This window comes from Salvelinus fontinalis, chromosome 6 (assembly GCF_029448725.1).
Source record: "Salvelinus fontinalis isolate EN_2023a chromosome 6, ASM2944872v1, whole genome shotgun sequence".
NCBI lineage: Eukaryota > Metazoa > Chordata > Actinopteri > Salmoniformes > Salmonidae > Salvelinus > Salvelinus fontinalis.
Window position 1 is genome coordinate 6,536,044 of NC_074670.1, and position 25,391 is coordinate 6,561,434.

At 43.4% G+C, this 25,391-nt stretch overlaps 1 protein-coding gene across 1 annotated transcript; it reads right to left on the bottom strand.

Moving 5' to 3' along the window:
• Positions 1–1,407: 1,407 nt before the first annotated feature.
• On the bottom strand, positions 1,408–15,028 carry LOC129856904 (solute carrier family 40 member 1-like). The gene is made up of 8 exons (XM_055924663.1): positions 14,926–15,028; positions 13,594–13,661; positions 13,205–13,364; positions 12,483–12,598; positions 11,934–12,060; positions 11,399–11,677; positions 2,637–3,329; positions 1,408–1,673 (listed from the first exon to the last, which is right to left on the bottom strand). The coding sequence occupies exons 1-8, from the start codon at positions 15,026–15,028 to the stop codon at positions 1,408–1,410; spliced, it is 1,812 nt and encodes a 603-aa protein (XP_055780638.1).
• Positions 15,029–25,391: the final 10,363 nt, after the last annotated feature.

Consider the following 25,391-nt stretch of genomic DNA (forward strand, 5'->3'; position numbering starts at 1 on the left):
TGTTCTAGTGTAATACAACACTGCCTTAATCCAGAATCATATAGACCTATCAATCTACTAAACACTGATCTCAAAACAGGTCACAAAATGAAAGAGGAGGTAAAAATCTGTTTGCTATAAATTTGTCAAACTGCATTAATATCACTCTGTTTCTATGTGAAGGAAAAGCATTTACAATTTGGAAGCTATTTTCAGTTATCTAAGTACACAAGCGATCATGGTCATTTTGGTTTCCTCTGATTTCAATGCATGTTTCTTTATTCTTACTATCTTTATGTTCTTATGATACGTTCCTGCGATCCGGTTTAAATTATAAATGTTTTTAATGATATAATGTGTTAATCAATAGGCACTGAAATGTGTCTTAGTGATTGATTTGAAAGCTAGGCACATGTCTGCCTGATTCATCCACAGAGAAACAGACCAGGAGAAGATGCCACTACAGCCTTCCTCTTCTGTCCATCAAGGGGGGCTCCTTTATAATCTTCACTATCTCACAATCTGACACCAACTTCCCTTTACTTTTCCTTTTGGACTCCCTGGATTATTTCCAAGTGGACGGAGCAGTAACATGTTTGCCACTTGTTAAAGTTGTTAAGTCTCGTTTCTTCTTCTTTTTGTTACTGTCACCTGCTTCACCATGCCCAGTTCTTTACTGTGTGAAGGTTAGAAAAATACATCAATCCATCCATCCATCCAACTCCCATCCAAACTCTGAGTAGGTTAACAGACTGCCATAACAAAGCTCTTGCAGTAATCTAAAATTGCTGGAAAAGCGTGTTCTGCTGCTGCGGCTGCTGCCTCAGCCTGCCCTCTGTGCCCTTTTCCTGAGGTGGGAGAACCTACCACGGTGGGGGACCAACACTGAGGTGGGAGACCAACACTGGGGTGAGAACCTACCACGGTGGGAGACCAACACTGGGGTGAGAACCTACCACGATGGGAGACCAACACTAAGGTGGGAGAACCTACCACGGTGGGAGAACAACAATAAGGTGGGAGAACCTACCACGGTAGGGGACCAACACTAAGGTGGGAGAACCTACCACGGCAGGGGACCAACACCACATCTGTTGCGACCACCTCAACCTATGTACAGAAGGGAAAAGGTGGATCCTACTCTAGTTAACCTGAGTTCTAGTTTGTTACTGTACCTTAGCACTTGGCCATACTACACCTGACCATGCAGGGAGATAGCAACCAGGTTGGGGAGGACACGACAGACACTTGCTGTGTTGTGCTGAAATGAATGAATGGCTGCATGGGGGGGAAGGAGTGTTACGGTATTGTATTGTTGCCTAGCAATGAGAGCGCAGAGGGAACAAGAGAGAAGAGACTTCACAGGCAGGCGCAGGCAGAGTGGAGTCTTTGGGCTCATGCTTTGTCGCAGAAAGCCACACGGCCTCCCTACGTGTCCAGGCGTCCAGCAGGTTTTCTCTTGGCTTTGCGTGCGTATAGGAAGTACATGGTGTGTCCCGTGGTGATGAACAGTACAGAGATGATGACCAGGATGCCAAAGTGCTGGGGCTGCGGAGCAGAAATGACCATGATGAAGTGGAGGAGGTCCATCAAGTAGTTCATGGAGCTCTGGACCCCGTTGACCACACCACGTTCTGACTCACAGATGTTCTCCTGAAGCAGCTGGGTCACAGTCAGGTCAAAGGACCACAGACCTGGAACACACAGGATACACAGACAATGGTCAGTGGTTGCTTTGGTCTATACAGATAGACTACTACACTATGGTCTATACAGATAGACTACTACACTATGGTCTATACAAATACACTACAACACTATGGTCTATGCAGATAGACTACTACACTATGGTCTATGCAGATAGACTGATGCACTATGGTCTATGCAGATAGACTACTACACTGTGATCTATACAGATAGACCACTAGACTATGGTCTATACAGATAGACCACTATAATGTAAGTCCATATAAATAGACCACTAGACTATAGTATATATAGATAGACCACTAGACTATAGTCTATATAGATAGACCACTAGACTATAGTCTATATAGATAGACAACTAGACTATAGTATATATAGATAGACCACTAGACTATAGTCTATATATATAGATCACTAGACTATAGTATATATAGATAGACCACTAGACTATAGTCTATATAGATAGACCACTAGACTATAGTCTATATAGATATACAACTAGACTATGGTCTATATAGATAGACCCCTATACTATAGTCTATATAGATAGACAACTAGACTATAGTCTATATAGATAGACCACTAGACTATAGTCTATATAGATAGACCACTAGACTATGGTCTATATAGATAGACCCCTATACTATAGTCTATATAGATAGACAACTAGACTATAGTCTATAAAGATAGACAACTAGACTATGGAGCCATTGCACTTGTCTCTATTCAGTCAGGCACTCTGTCATCAAAACTGGTAAAACAATTCCGGTATAATTAAAAATGATTATCTTCCAACACTATTTGAACTAATTTACTGTTGAGTCTCAAAAGAACTGAATACCCACAGCCTATGTTATAAACATGCATAATACAGTTGCTATTGTTAAGCTGTGGATCAGCAACTCAATCCAATTGTGAAGGGCCTGGGCCTGGTCGTCCCTCTTACTCACCGATGCGTGCTGTGATGACCCCCAAGAACAGCAGGATTATAGAGATGTAGGAGTCTGGCTCCATGCCTGATGGCATATTCTCAAACAGCACCGTGTTGTTGGTCCAGTGGATGGACGAGCGGTCGGGCAGCAGCGGCTGATTAATGCCACCCCGCATCGGGTAGGTGTGTTTCTGCCTCTGGCCCTCCACCATCCCCCCGGCCGCCGCCAACGTCGAGTTGGCGTTGGCGTCCAGGAAGGGCATGAGCAGGCGGAGGTCCATGGGGCTGCCGGGGGCGAACACAGAACACACACACAGCAGCAGACAGCAAAGATGGAGACAGCTGGAGATGATACCTGTGTTGACTAAACCGTAGGCCTTCCTCAGCTTGGTGAACATGACGGTGCCCATGAGGCCTGTTATAGCCGAGACCCCCATCAGCAGACTGAGCAGGGAGCCACTGATGCCCTGGGTGTAGGCGTAGCCCGTGGTGATGCAGTCGAAGCCCAGAACAGTTGTGTAGAGGAAGGCCAGGCCCATCCCAGCCAGGAAGACATCCTGGCGGTAGTAGGCCCTCCAGCCATCCTTACAGGTACTCAGCAGCCAGCGGAAGCGTCCGAAACACAGAGGCAGGTTGGTGATCTCCTTGAGGTTCAGGCTCATGTCGTCATCACTGAGGCCCGGGGCTGATGTCACCACCTCACTTTGCTCTACTGAGAGGTAGAGGACAAGAATCAGTCATGCTACTAACAATGCTCTACTGAGAGGACAAGCATCAGTCATGATACTAACAATGATCTACTGAGAGGACAAGCATCAGTCATGATACTAACAATGATCTACTGAGAGGACAAGCATCAGTCATGATACTAACAATGATCTACTGAGAGGACAAGCATCAGTCATGATACTAACAATGCTCTACTGAGAGGGAGAGGACAAGCATTAGTCATGATACTAACAATGATCTACTGAGAGGACAAGCATCAGTCATGATACTAACAATGATCTACTGAGAGGGAGAGGACAAGCATCAGTCATGATACTAACAATGATCTACTGAGAGGACAAGCATCAGTCATGATACTAACAATGATCTACTGAGAGGGAGAGGACAAGCATCAGTCATGATACTAACAATGATCTACTGAGAGGACAAGCATCAGTCATGCTACTAACAATGATCTACTGAGAGGACAAGCATCAGTCATGATACTAACAATGATCTACTGAGAGGGAGAGGACAAGAATCAGTCATGCTACTAACAATGATCTACTGAGAGGAGAAGCATCAGTCATGATACTAACAATGATCTACTGAGAGGGAGAGGACAAGCATCAGTCATGCTACTAACAATGATCTACTGAGAGAACAAGCATCAGTCATGCTACTAACAATGATCTACTGAGAGGGCAAGCATCAGTCATGCTACTAACAATGATCTACTGAGAGGACAAGCATCAGTCATGCTACTAACAATGATCTACTGAGAGGACAAGCATCAGTCATGATACTAACAATGATCTACTGAGAGGACAAGCATCAGTCATGCTACTAACAATGCTCTACTGAGAGGGAGAGGACAAGCATCAGTCATGCTACTAACAATGCTCTACTGAGAGGACAAGCATCAGTCATGATACTAACAATGATCTACTGAGAGGTAGAGGACAAGCATCAGTCATGCTACTAACAATGATCTACTGAGAGGGAGAGTACAAGCATCAGTCATGATACTAACAATGATCGACTGAGAGGGAGAGGACAAGCATCAGTCATGATACTAACAATGATCGACTGAGAGGGAGAGGACAAGCATCAGTCATGATACTAACAATGATCTACTGAGAGGACAAGCATCAGTCATGATACTAACAATGATCTACTGAGAGAACAAGCATCAGTCATGCTACTAACAATGATCTACTGAGAGGGCAAGCATCAGTCATGCTACTAACAATGATCTACTGAGAGGACAAGCATCAGTCATGCTACTAACAATGATCTACTGAGAGGACAAGCATCAGTCATGATACTAACAATGATCTACTGAGAGGACAAGCATCAGTCATGCTACTAACAATGCTCTACTGAGAGGGAGAGGACAAGCATCAGTCATGCTACTAACAATGCTCTACTGAGAGGACAAGCATCAGTCATGATACTAACAATGATCTACTGAGAGGTAGAGGACAAGCATCAGTCATGCTACTAACAATGATCTACTGAGAGGGAGAGTACAAGCATCAGTCATGATACTAACAATGATCGACTGAGAGGGAGAGGACAAGCATCAGTCATGATACTAACAATGATCGACTGAGAGGGAGAGGACAAGCATCAGTCATGATACTAACAATGATCGACTGAGAGGGAGAGGACAAGCATCAGTCATGATACTAACAATGATCTACTGAGAGGACAAGCATCAGTCATGATACTAACAATGATCTACTGAGAGGGCAAGCATCAGTCAAGCTACTAACAATGATCTACTGAGAGGGCAAGCATCAGTCAACCTACTAACAATGATCTACTGAGAGGACAAGCATCAGTCATGCTACTAACAATGATCTACTGAGAGGGCAAGCATCAGTCAAGCTACTAACAATGATCTACTGAGAGGACAAGCATCAGTCAAGCTACTAACAATGCTCTACTGAGAGGGAGAGGACAAGCATCAGTCAAGCTACTAACAATGATCTACTGAGAGGGAGAGGACAAGCATCAGACATGATACTAACAATGATCTACTGAGAGGACAAGCATCAGTCATGCTACTAACAATGATCTACTGAGAGGACAAGCATCAGTCATGATACTAACAATGATCTACTGAGAGGACAAGCATCAGTCAAGCTACTAACAATGATCTACTGAGAGGACAAGCATCAGTCATGCTAATAACAATGCTCTACTGAGAGGGAGAGGACAAGCATCAGTCATGATACTAATAATGATCTACTGAGAGGGAGAGGACAAGCATCAGTCATGCTAATAACAATGCTCTACTGAGAGGGAGAGGACAAGCATCAGTCATGATACTAATAATGATCTACTGAGAGGACAAGCATCAGTCATGATACTAACAATGATCTACTGAGAGGGAGAGGACAAGCATTAGTCAAGCTACTAACATCATCCATTAACTAACTTAAGGCAACAGTGTTTTCAAGTAATACTACGTTTCCATAGAGATGAACAAGCATGTACACTACCGTTCAAAAGTTCGCTGTCACCTTGTTTTTGAAAGAAAAGCACATATTTTTTCCATTAAAATAACATTAGATATATTAGAAATACAGTGTAGACATTGTTAATGTTGTAAATGACAATTGTAGCTGGAAACAGCTGATTTTCCATGGAATATCTACATAGGCGTACAGCCTCATCCCTAAGTTTGTTTTATTCACTGCTTTAGCACACTCTGCCAACCCGGATGTCCTAGCCGTATCTGAATCCTGGCTTAGGAAGACCACCAAAAACCCAGAAATTTCCATCCCTAACTATAACATTTTCCGACACGATAGAACTGCCAAAGGGGTCGGAGTTGCAATCTACTACAGAGATAGCCCGCAGAGTTCTGTCTTACTATCCAGGTCTGTGCCCAAACAATTAGAGCTTCTACTTTAAAAAATCCACCTTTCCAGAAACAAGTCACTCACCGTTGCCGCTTGCTATAAACCACCTTCTGCCCCCAGCTGTGCCCTGGACACCATATGTGAATTGATTGCCCCACATCTATCTTCAGAGCTGTTGCTGTTAGGTGACCTGTTAGGTGACCTAAACTGGGACATGCTTAACACCCCGGCCATCCTACAATCTAAGTTTGATGCCCTCAATCTCAAATTATCAATGAACTTACCAGGTACAACCCCAAATCCGTAAACATGGCCACCCTCATAGATATCATCCTAACCAACCTGCCCTCCAAATACACCTCTGCTGTCTTCAACCAGGATCTCAGCGATCACTGCCTCATTGCCTGCGTCCGTAATGGGTCTGCTGTCAAACGACCACCCCTCATCACTGCTCCCTAAAACACTTCAGCGAGCAGGCCTTTCTAATCGACCTGGCCCGGATATCCTGGAAGGATATTGGCCTCATTCCGTCAGTAGAGGATGCCTGGTTATTCTTTAAAAGTGCCTTCCTCACCATTTTAAATAAGCATGCCCCGTTCAAAAAATGTTGAACCAGGAACAGATATAGCCCTTGGTTCACTCCAGACCTGAATGCCCTTGACCAGCAGAAAAATATCCTGTGGCGTACTGCATTAGCATCGAATAGCCCCCGCGATATACAACTTCTCAGGGAAGTTAGGAACCAATATACACAGGCAGTTAGGAAAGCAAAGGCTAGCTTTTTCAAACAGAAATTTGCATCCTGTAGCACAAACTCCAAAAGGTTCTGTGACACTGTAAAGTCCATGGAGAATATGAGCACCTCCTCCTAGCTGCCCACTGCACTGAGGCTAGGAAACACTGTCACTACCGATAAATCCACAATAATTGAGAATTTCAATAAGAATTTTTCTACGGCTGGCCATGCTTTCCACCTGGCTACCCTTACCCCGGTCAACAGCCCTGCACCCCCCACAGCAACTTGCCCAAACCTCCCTCATTTCCCATTCACCCAAATCCAGATAGCTGATGTTCTGAAAGAGCTACAAAATCTGGATCCCTACAAATCAGCCGGGCTAGACAATCTGGACCCTCTCTTTCAAAAATTATCTGCCAAAATTGTTGCAACCCCTATTACTAGACTGCTCAACCTTTCTTTCATATCGTCTGAGATCCCCAAAGATTGGAAAGCTGTTCAAAGGGGGAGACACTCTAGACCCAAACTGCTACATACAGTGAGGGAAAAAAGTATTTGATCCCCTGCTGATTTTGTACGTTTGCCCACTGACAAAGAAATGATCAGTCTATAATTTTAATGGTAGGTTTATTTGAACAGTGAGAGACAGAATATCAACAAAAAAATCCAGAAAAACGCATGTCAAAAATGTTATGAATTGATTTGCATTTTAATGAGGGAAATAAGTATTTGACCCCTCTGCAAAACATGACTTAGTACTTGGTGGCAAAACCCTTGTTGGCAATCACAGAGGTCAGACGTTTCTTGTAGTTGGCCACCAGGTTTGCACACATCTCAGGAGGGATTTTGTCCCACTCCTCTTTGCAGATCTTCTTCAAGTCATTAAGGTTTCGAGGCTGACGTTTGGCAACTCGAACCTTCAGCTCCCTCCACAGATTTTCTATGGGATTAAGGTCTGGAGACTGGCTAGGCCACTCCAGGACCTTAATGTGCTTCTTCTTGAGCCACTCCTTTGTTGCCTTGGCCGTGTGTTTTGGGTCATTGTCATGCTGGAATACCCATCCACGACCCATTTTCAATACCCTGGCTGAGGGAAGGAGGTTTTCACCCAAGATTTGACGGTACATGGCCCCGTCCATCGTCCCTTTGATGCGGTGAAGTTGTCCTGTCCCTTTAGCAGAAAAACACCCCCAAAGCATAATGTTTCCACCTCCATGTTTGACGGTGGGGATGGTTTCTTGGGGTCATAGGCAGCATTCCTCCTCCTCCAAACACGGCAAGTTGGGTTGATGCCAAAGAACTCCATTTTGGTCTCATCTGACCACAACACGTTCACCCAGTTGTCCTCTGAATCATTCAGATGTTCATTGGCAAACTTCAGACGGGCATGTATATGTGCTTTCTTGAGCAGGGGGACCTTGCGGGCGCTGCAGGATTTCAGTCCTTCACGGCATAGTGTGTTACCAATTGTTTTCTTGATGACTATGGTCCCAGCTGCCTTGAGATCATTGACAAGATCCTCCTGTGTAGTTCTGGGCTGATTCCTCACCGTTCTCATGATCATTGCAACTCCACGAGGTGAGATCTTGCATGGAGCCCCAGGCTGAGGGAGATTGACAGTTCTTTTGTGTTTCTTCCATTTGCGAATAATCACAGAAACTGTTGTCACCTTCTCACCAAGCTGCTTGGCGATGGTCTTGTAGCCCATTCCAGCCTTGTGTAGGTCTACAATCTTGTCCCTGACATCCTTGGAGAGCTCTTTGGTCTTGGCCATGGTGGAGAGTTTGGAATCTGATTGATTGATTGCTTCTGTGGACAGGTATCTTTTATACAGGTAAGAAACTGAGATTAGGAGCACTCCCTTTAAGAGTGTGCTCCTAATCTCCGTTCGTTACCTGTATGAAAGACACCTGGGAGCCAGAAATCTTTTTGATTGAGAAGGGGTCAAATACTTATTTCCCTCATTAAAATGCAAATCAATTTATAACATTTTTGACATGCATTTTTCTGGATATTTTTGTTGTTATTCTGTCTCTCACTGTTCAAATAAACCTACCATTAAAATTATAGACTGATAATTTCTTTGTCAGTGGGCAAACGTACAAAATCAGCAGGGGATCAAATACTTTTTTCCCTCACTGTACTTATATCTATCCTACCCTGCCTGTCTAAGGTCTTGGAAAGGCAAGTTAACAAACAGATCACCGACCATTTTGAATCCCACCGTACCTTCTCCGCTATGCAATCTGGCTTCCGAGCTGGTCATGGGTGCACCTCAGCCACGCTCAATGTCCTAAACGATTTCATAACTGCCATCGATAAGAGACAATACTGTGCAGCTGTATTCATCGACCTAGTCAAGGCTTTCGACTCTGTCAATCACCACATTCTTATCGGCAGACTCAACAGCCTTGGTTTCTCAAATGACAGCCTCGTCTGGTTCACCAACTACTTCTCAGACAGAGTTTAGTGTGTCAAATCGGAGGGCCTGTTGTTCGGACCTCTGGCAGTCTCTTTGGGGGTCCCATAGGGTTCACTCCCCGGGCCGACTCTTTTCTCTGTATACATCACTCTTGCTGCTGGTGATTCTCTGATTCACCTCTACGCAGACGACACCATTCTGTATACTTCTGGCCCTTCTTTGGGCACTGTGTTATTAACTAACCTCCAGACGAGCTTCAATGCCATACAACTCTGCTTCCGTGGCCTACAACTGCTCCTAAATGCAAGTAAAACTAAATGCATGCTCTTCAACCGATCGCTGCCCACACCCGTCCGCCCGTCCAGCATCACTACTCTAGACCTTTCTGACTTAGAATATGTGGACAACCACAAATACCTAGGTATCTGGTTAGATTGTAAACTCTCCTTCCAGACTCACATTAAGCATCTCCAATCCATAATAAAATCTAGAATCTGCTTCATATTTCGCAACAAAGCATCCTTCACTCATGCATACCCCCATAAAACTGACTATCCTACCCGATCCTTGACTTCGGCGATGTCATTTACAAAATAGCCGTGAATCACAGTGCCATCCGTTTTGTCACCAAAGCCCCATATACTACCCACCACTGCGTCCTGTATGCTCTCGTTGGCTGGCCCTCGCTTCATATTCATCGCCAAACCCACTGGCTCCAGGTCATCTATAAGTCTTTGCTAGGTAAAGCCCCGCCTTATCTCAGCTCACAGGTCACCATAGCAGCACCCACCCGTAGCACGCACTCCAGTAGGTATATTTCACTGGTCACCCCCAAAGCCAATTCCTCGTTTGGCCACCTTTCCCTCCAGTTCTCTGCTGCCAATGACTGGAACGAACTGCAAATATCACTGAAGCTTGAGACCCATATCATCCTCACTAACTTTAAGCACCAGCTGTCATAGCAGCTCACAGGTCACTGCACCTGTACATAGCCAATCCAACTACCTCATCCCCATACTGTTATTTATTTGATTTATCTTGCTCCTTTGCACCCCAGTATCTCTACTTGCACACTCATCTTCTGCACAACTATCACTCCAGTGCCTTACCTCCCTTATCCTACCTCATTTGCACACACTGTATATAGACTTTTTTCTATTTTATTATTGACTGTATGTTTGTTTATTCCATGTGTAACTCTGTGTTGTTGTTTTTGTCGCACTGCTTTGCTTTATCTTGGCCAGGTCGCAGTTGTAAATGAGAACTTGTTCTCAACTAGCCTACCTGGTTAAATAAAGGTGAAATACATTTAAGAACAAGTTGAAAACCCTTTTGCAATTATGTTAGCACAGCTGAAAACTGTTGTTCTGATTAAAGAAGCAATAAAACTGGCTTTTTTTTTATTTTGAAAAAGGTCTTTGTTTCTGGCCATTTTGAACCTGTAATTGAACCCACAAATGCTGATGCTCCAGATACTCAACTAGTCTAAAGAAGGCCAGTTTTATTGTTTCTTTAATCAGGACAACAGTTTTCAGCTGTGCTAAAATAATTGCAAAAGGGTTTTCTAATGATCAATAAGCCTTTTAAAATGATAAACTTGAATTAGCTAACACAACGTGCCATTGGAACACAGGAGTGATGGTTGCTGATAATGGGCCTCTGTATGCCCATGATGATATTCTATAAAAAATCAGCTGTTTCCAGCTACAATAGTCATTTACAACAATAACAATGTCTACACTGTATTTCTGAACAATTTGATGTTATTTTAATGGGAAAAAAATGTGCTTTTCTTTCAAAAACAAGGACATTTTTAAGTGACCCCAATCTTTTGAACGGTAGTGTATGTGCTGTGCATGTTGTGGAATTAGAGTAAGGTTTCTTGACCTCACGTATCTTTCAACCGATTTCATCCAATTTTACTGTAAAGTAAAGTTATGCTTCACTGTAAAGTTTGATGAAATAGGTTGGAAGATCCACTTTACTTTACTAACTCAACTACTGAAGCAGTCACACAGTGACCAGGACACCAGGACACTGACCTTGTGACCCCCTCCCCTCCACCAGTCCCTCCGTCCTCTCTGCTGGTCTCTCCAGGGAGGTCTGGCCATCCTCGGGCGCGGGTGGTTTGACGGACAGCGCCGGTACAATGCGGTAGACCCGGGACAGGAAGATAAACTCCACTATGAGGGACACTAGGTTCCAGCCCAGGATGAAGCCGCAGCCGATCACGTTGGAGGCCAGGGTCATGACCTGTCCCACCGCCAGCGGTGCCAGGATGTTGGTCACCTGATCGATGCGCCGCATGGTAGCATTCATCCCTTCAGATCAGAATCAAACCAAAAGGTACAGGGTTTAGTTTGGTTGTGGTGATATGGTATCTGTGTTACCAGCTTTACTAATGCCTACATTATCAAACTATTCTGACTCTATTGTAATGCATGTGATACATCCTAGAAAAACTAAATACATAGAGTGTCTGATAACCTTGTGCTAACCAGCAGCCAGTTCAGCAGCTGAAACAGAAACAACAATCCCTCGTGATGTAATAGCGTGTGGCAGGTCTGCCAGTCTCACCGGCGAGGTGACCCCGGTTGTATCCAGTGATAACCACAATCCAGTCCCTCTGGATGGCGATGGTCAGCGCTGTGCTTGCTAGGTTAGCCACATCTGCCAGGACGATCACCACCGTATAACAAACCACCTTGTGTAAGTTTTGTGATGCAACACGTTACTACGCATGACAGCACAGAGCAGCAGGAGGCTCAGAACAGCAGCAGCAACAACATGGACACAGAACAGTGCAGGAGAAACAGCAACCGTCACAGCAGTTTGCAATAATATATCTAGCTGATTCTCAACAGACCTGGGTTTAAATAGTATTCCATTTCTTTCAAATACATTGAGCTTTTGATTGAGCATGCCTGGAGCACTGGATGGGTGGAGTTTGTCATTTTAGGACTATTCCATTGGTTCCATTGCACCAGGCAAACTCAATCAAGTGCAGATAAAGTCTTTGAAAGGATACAAATGCTATTTGAATCCATATCTGATTCCAAAATATACTGTTGGTTCACATCATGAGAGTTTAGACAGTATGGGAGAGAAAATGAAAAATATACTCACAGTTAACCAGCCATCCCAAATGCTCTCAATCCACTGTTTATATAAGAAGACCAACATCAGCACAATGCTACACACCGTCACTGAAATGTTCTGAACCAACAACGATGCATGCGCCACTAAAACCAAGGAGGGAGAAGAAACTAAGACTCTAAAATATTCTGGGACAATGCATTTCAGAGAACCATAAAGACTTCTACAGAACCATAAATGTATCATTGGTCTTAAAAGGGCATTCTGCAGTTGCTATAGCACATTCATTTTTGGACTTTTAAAGTAATGATATATAGCCATTGATTCTAAAATAGTATAACTTATAAATGACTCATGAGCTTAGTTCATCTGTTGTACCCCAGTAGATCCCCAAATATACGCTTGTTTTACGTTGTAATTGTAAACTAACTCTGTATAGCTTCAAAACATGATTACAACTATAATGTTCGTCTCATGGATGGTCAGTACTTGCATCCATAGCTCCATCTATGAATTTGTGAGTGGTTACATTTATCCAGCCAAATCCCTCAGCAATTTACCAAAATAGTGGTGGGGTGCAACTTCGTTACTGTTTGAACTGCAGAGTGCCCATGTGAGGCAGAGAGACAGGAAATTAGGACTGCATCCCAAATAGCATCCTATTCCCTATTAGATTGCAGTATCTTTAGGGTGCCATTTGGGACTAGATGTCAGTCCCTATAGCTGTAAATAGAAGATATTGTTGGTCTAACCTTTGTTCCTGGGGTTGCGGTCAACCCAGTCCCCAATCAACGCCCCTAGGAGCAGCACTGACCCCGCCACCACCAAGCCGAATATTGCGGTCAGCAGCAGGTTACGTCCATACAGCTCGATCAGGAACACCGAAATGGCAAAGTGCCACATACGGTCACCCTATTAGAAAGACAAATAGTCATCATGACGGAGAAGAACGTTTTTAGCTTTTGGCTTTTAGCTTTTTACTCTTTCTAGGGGTAGAGGGCATAAAGACAAATGTAAAGTATGTCCATTTTTCAATGATTTGCAAGACACTACCAGGTTAATGACATAAACCTTATAGTGTCCAGCCGGTATGGCTTTGTAGCTCCCTTACCCATTGTTGTTACATGAAAAGGCTTCTTACCCACATGGACAGTGCCCCACTGACGTATATCAGGAATTTAGGGCCCCTGAGGTAGATGAGGGCTGACCCTGGTGAGTAAGTTCAACAGAGACACACAGTAACATGAACAATAACCAGAGATAACATCATTATGAGTCTACAGGACACACTCTGCATCTATAGCTGGAAAACCACCTAATATTAAGCACTGGGCATCAGAGTATGTCTGAACATATTTAGGACCAGGATGTGTTCTGATCAGAAAACAAAAGCATTAAGCAGCTCTTACAACTAAACACTTTACATTAAGTTATCTTACACCTACTGTAACACGTTACATTAAGTAGCTCTTATGCCTAACACTTTACATTAAGCAGCTCTTACAACTAAACACTTTACATTAAGTTGCTCTTATACCTAACACTTTACATTAAGTTATCTTACACCTACTGTAACATGTTACGTTAAGTTGCTCTTATGCCTAAAACATTACATTAAGCAGCTCTTACAACTAAACACTTTACATTAATTTGCTCTTATACCTAACACTTTACATTAAGTAGATCGTACACCTAAAACTTTACATTACGTAGATCTTATACCTAACACTTTATATTAAGTAGCTCGTACACCAAAAACTTTACATTAAGTAGCTCTTATACCTCACACTTTACATTAAGTTTTGCTTATACCTAACACTTTACATTAAGTTTTGCTTATACCTAACACTTTACATTAAGTTTTGCTTATACCTAACACTTTACATTAAGTTTTGCTTATACCTAACACTTTACATTAAGTTTTGCTTATACCTAACACTTTACATTAAGTTTTGCTTATACCTAACACTTTACATTAAGTTTTGCTTATACCTAACACTTTACATTAAGTTTTGCTTATACCTAACACTTTAAATTAAGTTTTGCTTATACCTAACACTTTACATTAAGTTTTGCTTATACCTAACACTTTACATTAAGTTTTGCTTATACCTAACACTTTACATTAAGTTTTGCTTATACCTAACACTTTACATTAAGTTTTGCTTATACCTAACACTTTACATTAAGTTTCGCTTATACATAACCCTTTACATTAAGTAGCTCGTACACCTAACACTTTACATTAAGTTACTCTAACACCTAACACCTCACATTAAGTTTCTCTTATACCTAACACTTTATATTGGGTTGCTCTAATACCTATATAAATGTAACGCTGTGATTACGACAATCACAAAGTGTTGTTACATCATCATTAAGTAATGGCTGTGTAGTTGTATTGTCAGGTCATGAGGTCAGGGTAAACTCCTGGTCATCTCTCTCTCTCCACTCCCGCAATAGACGAGCTGACCTGATCTACTCCTGGCCTTCCTGGCCCGAGCCTCCCTGATGTCATCAGACTCAAATTCCACCACCACCCCTCCACACTGGGCTGCGTCTGCTTGCAGGGACATCGCCTGTACAGAGTCCAAACCAGGTCACCGGTAAGGGGTCAGAGGTCACACAACTACTGTACAAGAATCCAGAAGGGGCTTGTCAACAATGGAACTAGTAGAATTAAGAATGGGCCTGCTCAACTCAATTGAACTAGAATATACAGTTGAAGTCGGAAGTTAACATACACCTTGGCCAAATACATTTAAACTCAGTCTTTCACAATTCCTGACATGTAATCCTAGTAAAAATTCCCTGTCTTAGGTCAGTTAGGATCACCACTTTATTTTAAGAATGTGAAATGTCAGAAAAATAGTAGAGAGAATTATTTATTTCAGCTTTTATTTCTTTCATCACATTCCCAGTGGGTCAGAAGTTTACGTACACTCAATTTGTATTTGGTAGCATTGCCTTTAAATTGTTTAACTTGGGTCAAACGTTTCGGGTAGCCTTCCACAAGCTTCCCACAATAAGTTCGGTGAATTTTGGGCCATTCCTCCTGACAGAGCTGGTGTAACTGAGTCAGGTTTGTAGGTCTCCTTGCTCGCACACGCTTTTTCAGTTCTGACCAAATATTTTCTATATGATTGAGGTCAGGACTTTGTGATGGCCCTCCAATACCTTGACTTTGTTGTCCTTAAGCCATTTTGCCACAACTTTGGAAGCTTGGGGTCATTGTCCATTTGGGAGACCCATTTGCAACCAAGCTTTAACTTCCTGACTGATGTCTTGAGATGTTGCTTCAATATATCCACATAATTTTCCTCCCTCATGATGCCATGTATTTTGTGAAGTGCAGCAGTCCCTCCTGCAGCAAAGCACCCCCACAACATGATGCTGCCACCCCCGTGCTTCACGGTTGGGATGGTGTTCTTCGGCTTGCAAGCCTTTCTCCTCCAAACATAACGATGACCATTATGGCCAAACAGTTCTATTTCTGTTTCATCAGACCAGAGGACATTTCTCCAAAAAGTACGATCTTTGTCCCCATGTGCAGTTGCAAACCGTTGTCTGGCTTTTTTATGGCGGTTTTGGAGCAGTGGCTTCTTCCTTGCTGAGCTGCCTTTCAGGTTATGTCGATATAGGACTCGTTTTACTGTGGATATAGATACTTTTGTACTTGTTTCCTCCAGCATCTTCACAAGGTCCTTTGCTGTTGATTTGCACTTTTTGCACCAAAGTACGTTCTTCTCTAGGAGACAGAACGCGTCTCCTTCCTGAGCGGTATGACGGCTGCGTGGTCCCATGGTGTTTATACTTGCGTACTATTGTTTGTACAGAAGAACGTGGTACCTTCAGGCATTTGGAAATTGCTCCCAAGGATGAACCAGACTTGTGGAGGTCTACAATTTTTTTCTGAGGTCTTGGCTGATGTCTTTTGATTTTCCCATGATGTCAAGCAAAGAGGCACTGGGTTTGAAGGTATGCTTCGAAATGCAGCCTCAGGTACACAGTCAACTTAGTGTATGTAAACTTCTGACCCACTGGAATTGTGATACAGTGAATTATAAGTGAAATCATCTGTATGTAACCAATTGTTGGAAAAATTGCTTGTGTCATGCAAAACTATAGCTTGTTAACAAGAAATGTGTGGAGTGGTTGAAAAACAACTTTTAATGACTCCAACCTAAGTGTATGTAAACTTCCGACTTCAACTGTAACTAATAGAATTAAGAATGGGTCTGTTCATCTCAAGTCTGTTTAATAAAGGTATATACTTGCATTTCAGAGTCCTAAGGGCATACACTAGTAATAGAAAAACCGAAACTCATTGAACATATTCTTTAGAACACGTGTCAAACTCATTCCATGGAGGGCTGAGTGTCTGCAGGTTTTCACTCCTCCTTTGTACTTGATTGAGGAATTAAGGTCACTAATTAGTAAGGAACTGCCCTCATCTGGTTGTGTAGGTCTTGAAAGGAAAACCAAAAATCAGAAGACTCTAGGCTCTCTATGGAATGACTTTGACACCCCTGCTTTTGAAGATAAATTCATTTTAACAGCACATCAACATTTAAATGACAGGTTGAAGAATAGTTTGTTGACATGAAGTAAAATGGCACCTTATTAAGCCTCAACCATGTCTAACATGTTCATCTGTTGAAGTCAGTATCTGGTTGCATTTGACAAGATCAGATCATGTTCAGTGACAGACACAGGATGGATTCTGATTCATAAACCATCATGTTAATTATCTTAGTGCCACCAGTCTGCACATCTTGTACCTTATCCTTTCATATCTCAGAAACCATCTCAGATAAACGTATCTCAGACAAAATATTGTCAACCAGAAAGTACATCACACCGCAAATGTTGATCTCAAGTTGTTTGTGCTTTGCCTGTCTGAAATTAATTCAAATAGTATTTCAGTGTTATTGAACATGACTTGCAGTTCAGATTCTGAGGCCTACATATAAGATGGCTCCCAAAGGTCATTAGGTCAAAACATCTGCAGCAGGGTACACATTCTGTTTACCTCAAATCTGGCAATAACATACTGTACCTCAGGAAGACATTTCACAACACATCAAGCCAAGAACACACATAAACACATTTTAAACTTAAATCCCTGAAAACAAATACATTTGAGCCTTTCTAGCCCTATGCGTCGATGTGCTGCTTCAATGTGCACTAAACTGCAGAGCAAAACCAAGCCAACATTTCCAGTCCTCCGTGTAAAAAGAAAGATATGAACACTTCTCAAGACATTTCTGAAACAATCCCAACATCACCTTGGCTCTGATGTTAGGGTGAATCCTTGCTGGTGCTCCTTGATGAGGTGTCTTTTGCCATGTATCCTACATGGAGATGCTCCTCTTCCCGGAGACCTGGAGTTCAAGCTATAGTAGTCTGAAAGGCTTGATAGAATCAGTGTGTAAAAATGCACCATTGTATGAAAGTGCCAGAAAAGCAGAACGAGGGACAACAAAAGCAGCCAGAGTATTCCAAAGCACGTGACAATGAGGGGACAATATCTCTGTCCCCCCCGCACCACAGAAAGGATAACCGTGTCACTCGTATGACACATGCACACACAGACAAAAACCCACACACAGAAGCACACGCGCATGCGTGCACACACACACACACGAGACCAATTGAGTTCTGATAAAACTGGACCAGTGATAACATGAAACCATAACAAATTACGCAAAGTTCTTCACAGTATGTAAGTTATACGGAACAAAAATATAAACACAACATGTAAAAGTCTTGATCCCATGTTTCATTAGCTGAAATAAAAGATCCCGGAAATTTTCCATACTCCCAAAAATCGTATTTCTTTCAAATTTTGTGCACAAATGTGTTTACATCCCTCTTTGTGAGCATTTCTCCTTTGCCAAGATAAGCCATCCACCTGACAGATGTGGCACATCAATAATCTGATTAAACAGCATGATCATTACACATTACACATCTTCATTATAACAAATATTGGAACATCAAACAGAGGATTTAAGGAGCTTTCCGTATTTAGTTCCGTTCTGTCTTTCTTTATTTACAGTAGATACAGCCGGCACTGTCTTTCCACATGGATATAATTGTGCAGTGATGAACTGGCTGCCTACTGGTCTTCTTGCATCAGTCTCACCAATAACAAGCCACACATGCCAAACAAAAAGCAGGACGCTGTGGGAGTAAAAATAGTGCTCAAACACTGTTGAATCATAACAATTAAATAAGGTTTATTTCCTTAAAATGAACCTAGCAATTTTATCAATATCATTGGCCATCTGACCTATAGTATGTAGCAATAAGTAATCATGTTTTGAAAGCGAGAAGATAATTAAATACTGAAAGGGATAAATAATCCCACAGAAAGATTATTATAGTGAGTGTTGTTTTACTGTAGGTAAAAATTATGACACTGAATTAACCACCAAGTACCCTGTCGGGGGTGTGTGTGTGTGTGTGTGTGTGTGTGTGTGTGTGTGTGTGTGTGTGTGTGTGTGTGTGTGTGTGTGTGTGTGTGTGTGTGTGTGTGTGTGTGTGTGTGTGTGTGTGTGTGTGTGTGTGTGTGTGTGTGTGTGTGTGTGTGTGTGTGTGTGTATCAGAGGGGTTGGGTACAGCAGAAGACACACTTCTGCCTGATATGGATAAAGTATTGTTCTTCTTCGTTGTTCTACATGTCTCCAAACTTAAGTGTCATTCTAAAAGGGGGTTATGATTGCCTCTGTCCATGATACGTTTCTTCAGGAAGAGGGTGAATCTGTAGAGGGCCACTAGAGGGATGGAGACACAGGGGAGAGCATCACACAGCAAACACCCAGCGGGATAGGGCTGCAACTCAGCCATGGGGAAGTGGAGCTATGGGAAGGAGAGGATGTTTCTTTACCCAGTTCATCTAAAAACGTGTAAAGTTTGCATCGATCACGTTTATTGGATGTAAAATGACTGGATTAAACATTAAACATAATTTATTATTATCTGTATCTTGTGCTACTTCACCCTGAAGTGATGCAACATTGCAACATGCATCAACATGCAACCAAAGCTGTCTCTTACATAGTCAGGGTTCCATGCAGCGTAACTGGGTTGAGTTTCAGCCGGGACAACCACGTAAGCCAGGAAGACCATCAGCAGCATCAGTAGGCTGATCACTCTGCACGTGGCCTGAAAATGTTGTGCCTTCGCCCCGTCCTCCACTCCATGTCATCACTGAACCTGAGAATAAAGAAACACTCTATTTCATCACTGAACTTGAGAACATAGAAACATTCTCAGATGAGTTGAAGAAAGAAAAACAAAGATTTGATACTATTTTGTTAACTTTGCTCTTGAGATTGAGCTTGTTCAGAAGTGAGATAATTTATAGATGGAAAAAACACATAAATTAAGTGGTACTAACTTGTTCATCCCATAGATGTTAACCACAGCGATGATCTCCAAGAAGACCATGATGAGTAGAGGCAGGGATCCTACATAGCTGTTGAAGATCTCCAGCCAGTAGTTCCCTGAGCCCATGGTAAATATCAGAGCCACAGTGAAGGAGGTGAGGCACATCAACCCTGTCACTAGATGTGTACTTGAGGTGAAGTCAGATGCAGGAGAGCAGAGTGAAGTGAACAGGCGCACACTTTATTCCGGTAAAATACCATAAGCACAAACAATGTGCCCAAAACACGGAACACAGACAAGTGTCTGGCGCGTAACAAAAATACCAATAGACAAAATACACGTAACACAAAACAGTCTTACACAAAGACATGATGGGGAACAGAGGAATAAATACATGTACATTGATTGGGGAATGAAAACCAGGTGTGCAGGGAACAAGACAAAACAAATGGATAAATGAAACATGGAGCGACGATGGCTAGAAAGCCGGTGACGTCAACCGCCGAATGCCGCCCGAACAAGGAGAGGAGCCGAAAGTTGTGACAATACCCCCCCCCCCCCGGTGCGTCGCTCCAGCGGTGCGAAGGGCGAGGCGCAGGGTGATCCGGCCGGCGACGGTGGAACTCACGCGAACCCAGCACCTCTCATCCGGACCGTACCCCTCCCACTCCCACTAATAGATTCTCACTTTTAGGAGCTGAGCGCTGGATACTGTACTTGTCCACTGCATCAACAGTACATTACCATGGAAACAGTATAACATCACAGTCAGGTTAGCAAAATGGCATGATCTTGAACCATCCTGATAGTACTTCTAAAGCGGGAGAAAGACAGGTAGGACTAACATCAAAGATTATGTGGTTAGGTTAAGCGCCAAACAGAACAAGCTAAACAATGCGCTCTAACAGTAGGACATTTCCCATCTCGCTGGCCTGTTTGAGATCTAAATACCAACCTCTGTTGGCCCTAAAACCTCAGACTGATTTCTGCTCCAGTGTTGTAGGACATCTCAAGTTGAGACTGTTTTTTGAATGGTCTCTGTTTTGTTTATCCCAAATATTTGATGGTCTTGAATTTGACTCAACTTGCTCTGGTCTTGGTCTTGACTTGGACTTGAATATCTTTGGTCTCAGTCTTGAATGTGACTTGAATAAGGTGGTCTCAGCTACAACTGTTCTGCTCACCACCAGTAGAAACATAAATACACTGGTAAATGTAGTGTTCTTCTCGACGTCATAGTGTAGATGAAGGACTCTTACCTCCTCCATAGATCTGATACAAGTAAGGGAATCTCCAGACATTACCCAGACCCACAGCAAAACCTATACAAGTCAGCAGATATTGGACCTTGTTGTCCCACTTGGGCCGTTCGCTGCTGTCCTTAGTATCCTTAGTAGCATCACCAACTACATTCATCTCATTACTATCCATCTTCTGGTGGGTGTGAACTATGGTATGCAACTACTCTGGCCTGACCATGTCCTCTCACCTTGGCCCTGGGACATCTGGGTTACGTCTCTTCCTGCTCCACCTGTGCACAAAGCAAGACACCTAGACACCTCCCCTATGGCAAACTCCACCCGCTGCCGGTTCCACAACGACCCTGGTCCCATTTCTCCGTGGACTTTGTCACAGACCTTCCCCCCTCGGAGGGGCACACCACCATCCTGGTCGTTGTGGACCAGTTTTCCAAAGCCTGTCGTTTGAAGAGGCTCTATTCTCTCACGTCTTCCGGCACTACGGGACGCCGGAGAACAACGTGTCTGGCCGTGGTCCTCAGTTCACCTCCCGTGTCTGGAAGGCCTTCATGGAACGACTGGGGGTCACGGTCAGCCTCACCTCCGGGTACCGTCCCCAATCAAGTGGGTAGGTGAAAAGGGTATATCACGAACTTGGTGGGTACCTTCCCTCCATCAACTCTTCCTCTAACCTCACACCCTTTCATTGTGTTGTAGGCTATCAGCCGGCCCTGGCACCCTGGCACTGGAGTCAGATCGAGGCTCCTGTGGTGGACAATTGGTTCCGGCGTGCCGAGGAGGTATGGAATACCGCGCACACCCGTCTCCAGCGCATCGTCCTCCGGCAGAGGGCGCAGGCCAATCGTCACCGCAGTGTGGCCCTGGTCTTTCATCCCGGCGACAGGGTCTGGCTTTCTACGAAGGACCTGCTCCTCCACCTGCCCTGCCGGAAGCTGAGCCCGCAGTTTGTGGGCCCGTTCAAAGTCCTGAGGAGAGTCACTGAGGTGATTACCACTCCCCATCAATTACCGTAACTCTCATTTCATGTATCTATCCTCAGGCCGGTAGCAGCTGGGCCCTTGGCTAGTGCTGGACCGCACGACGCACCTCCCCCTCCCTTGGACGTCGAGGGGGCCCCGGCATACTCCGTCCGCAGCCTGTTGGACTCAAAGCATCATGGAGGGCTTCTCCAGTACCTGATCGACTGGGAGGGGTACGGTCCCGAAGATCGGTGCTGGGTTCCGGCACATTACGTCCTGGATCATTCTCTCATTCGAGACTTCCACAGGCGTCATCCTGACTGACCCGCACAGCATCTCCGGGGTTGTCCCCAAGGTCAGCGGTGCCACGCTGCTGGAGCAGCACCTCGGGGGGAGGGTACTGTCACACTAGCCTTTGCTTTGGCTCCCCCTTCTGTTCAGCTCAGGCATTCAGCGTAGCAGGCCTTCTAGCTTCTGCCGAACCTACTGCTGGCAAACACCCTTCACTCATCAACCCTGGACTTGTCTCGTCATCATTACACACACCTGGTTCCAATCCCCACTCTATCACTGTATATATACTCCCTCTGTCATTTGTCTTTGTCGGTCATTGTAAATGTTACTTGTTTTCCTGAGAGGAATTTCATCTACTATTTCCTGAGTACTTTATGGTTTGCACTTTGGGTTTGCCCTGTGCCTTTTTGTTTATGAAGATATATTTTGAGCACAACAGCGTTTGGGTTTCGTTCCGCTTTGATCTATGGTCCTTAAATATATTCAGTAGTTCTAAACCTGTGACTGCCTCCTGCCTACTCCTCTCTACACCAGTGACACCTAATGCACTGTAGATCCAGTCTGGATATGGCTTCAACTCCAAATTTGCAAGACAACTTTCCCGAAAGGGACACACAATAAAAATCATTAATATGGTACAGTTTTCCTACAAAGAAAGTCTCAGTATGAGCTAGTCTATCAACATGAACTGAAGCAATGCACTGCCTTATGTATCTAACATAACCTGTGAATGTAATCTGTTATTGTCGATTGTGAAATCAATATCTTATTGTGTTTTTATCAGTTTCTACATCTCAAAACTCTGTAGTTTAGCTGCTTATTATGTTTAGAGGGAATATTACCAATTCAGGATACCAAGCTTTCTAGAAGAGCTTCTTAGGGACTGTGTCGTCGAAGTAGAAGACAAAAATGACGAACGTGAAGAGACTGATCAGCCTCCATGAAGGCGGCAGGTAGCCTAGCGGTTAGTGTGTTGCATCAGTAACCGAAAGGCCTCTGGTTCGAATACTCAAGGTGAAAACTCTGTCGATGTGCCTTTGGCACTTAAACTTAATTTAGTCCAGGGGTGCCTTACTACTATGTTTGACCCTGTAAAACAAGACATTCATTGCACCTATCCGGTGTATGTGACAATAAAACATGTTATTTTTATCTGCCAGTAGAAATTGCAACTGGGCCAGGCTCTGTGGTATAATAAATACCTGACAATGGCTTTCATTTTATCATAGTAATCAATAGCATTTTGCATCTAGATACTCCCCTATCAATACCCCCACCATCTTGAATAATGCAGTTATCCTAGAGATTGTTGAACTTTGTTTTGTGCAGTAGGACCATGCTGTGGGCACTTATGAGGAGATCTCATGTTTGTCACAGAGAACAGGGATATGCTGAATCCTTAGAATACACAGGGCGGTCCCATGATGCCTATCATAAGCCTGCACTCTGTGAGTATCCCTATAAATGATAGGACTTACTAACAGATGACAAGATCAAGTTTCTGCGAGGTGCGGCCACGCCCAATGGACGAATGATCCCATCTCCTTGGAAACCAAACACCGATCGATGAAAAAGTATCCTACTCAGATGGAAGCAATCCTCCCCGAGGGGATCCTGCGAAACGCACTGTTGCTCATTCAAGACCAACGGACTGACTTCACAATACATCCCGACCTGGATCAGAGAAAGAACGAAAACAACTCTAATAGACTTTACCTTCCGGGACTGAGGACTGAGGACTGCGCGAGAGAGAGAAGTGGGTCTCACTCCTTTGGCTGTGAGCTATTTTTGGCCTGCTGGACTCATATCACTACTGTCAAGAGAAGAGGACAATGGACTTTTTTTTCTCCATCCCATCCTAGAGGAATCCACTTGGTCAAGCAACATCGGCATTCAAGTACATGACCTATTGCATTCTTAAATTCCTCTGAAAGTGGCGTTGTGTGTGACGTGGTGGAAGTCATTGAGTAATTGTAAGACGGCTGGTCTAATTTACGAGCCCATGGTCAATACTGTCCCGGCATTGTCCACATTCGGATGCCAATTGATTGCCTAGTTCATTGTCTATTCCTGGTTGGTGAAGCTCTCTATAGGGTCACGGTTGTGAAAGCCTGTGTTGGTGAACCCCTTTCACATTGTCTCTTTCAATTACAAAAAATAAAATAAATACTGTGAATGTTCTGTTGTACTGCCTGACTTGAGTATGGAAGTTCATTCATATTGACCTGTGGAGATTCTCACCTCAATAACTGTGTTGTATCCCGTTATTCCCCTTCATCTTTAACTACCTAATTTTCCAACTGATTTAGTCTAGTAAATAAAACCTTAAATTAATTATTTGAGGCATTGTGTTAATTTGCGAGCTATTGGGTTCTTGAGGTTCCAGACCTCGACGACTCTTCAGAATGAGAACATGGTAAAAATGATTCTATTGTTGATAGGATTAACACTGTAACGATTAATGATAACTACTGATAAAGTTAAGTCAAGAGTCTCTCTATAGGCAACCTTTAATGGTGCCCCTTTCATTTGAACAGGATAACCAGATTGTCACGACTTCGGCTGAGGTCGGCTCCTCTCCTTGTTCGGGCGGCGTTCGGCGGTCGACGTCACCGGCTTTCTAGTCATCACCGATCCATGTTTCCTTTTTCCTTTTGTTTTGTCTTGATTACGCACACCTGATTTCTATTCCCTTATTATGTTCCTTATTTACCCTCTCATCTACCTTTCTGTTTTGTCCGTGATTGTTTTGTGTTACCGTGTGTTACAGATGAATCAAATAAATCTGATCAATTCATTATTCCAGTAATTAATCAGTAAATTATCTGGAATATTTATTAGCCCAAAGTCGCAAGACCAGCACTACACATTAAATGGTCATCCCCGAGGACTATACTATAGCAAGACCAGAACTACACACTGACTATACTATAACAAGAACATAACAAGAACAAGGGATATAATTTAGTTTAATGTTGACTTTTCAGCACAAAAATTACAATGTGTCAATCAATGTAAGCTTTAATGGCTTT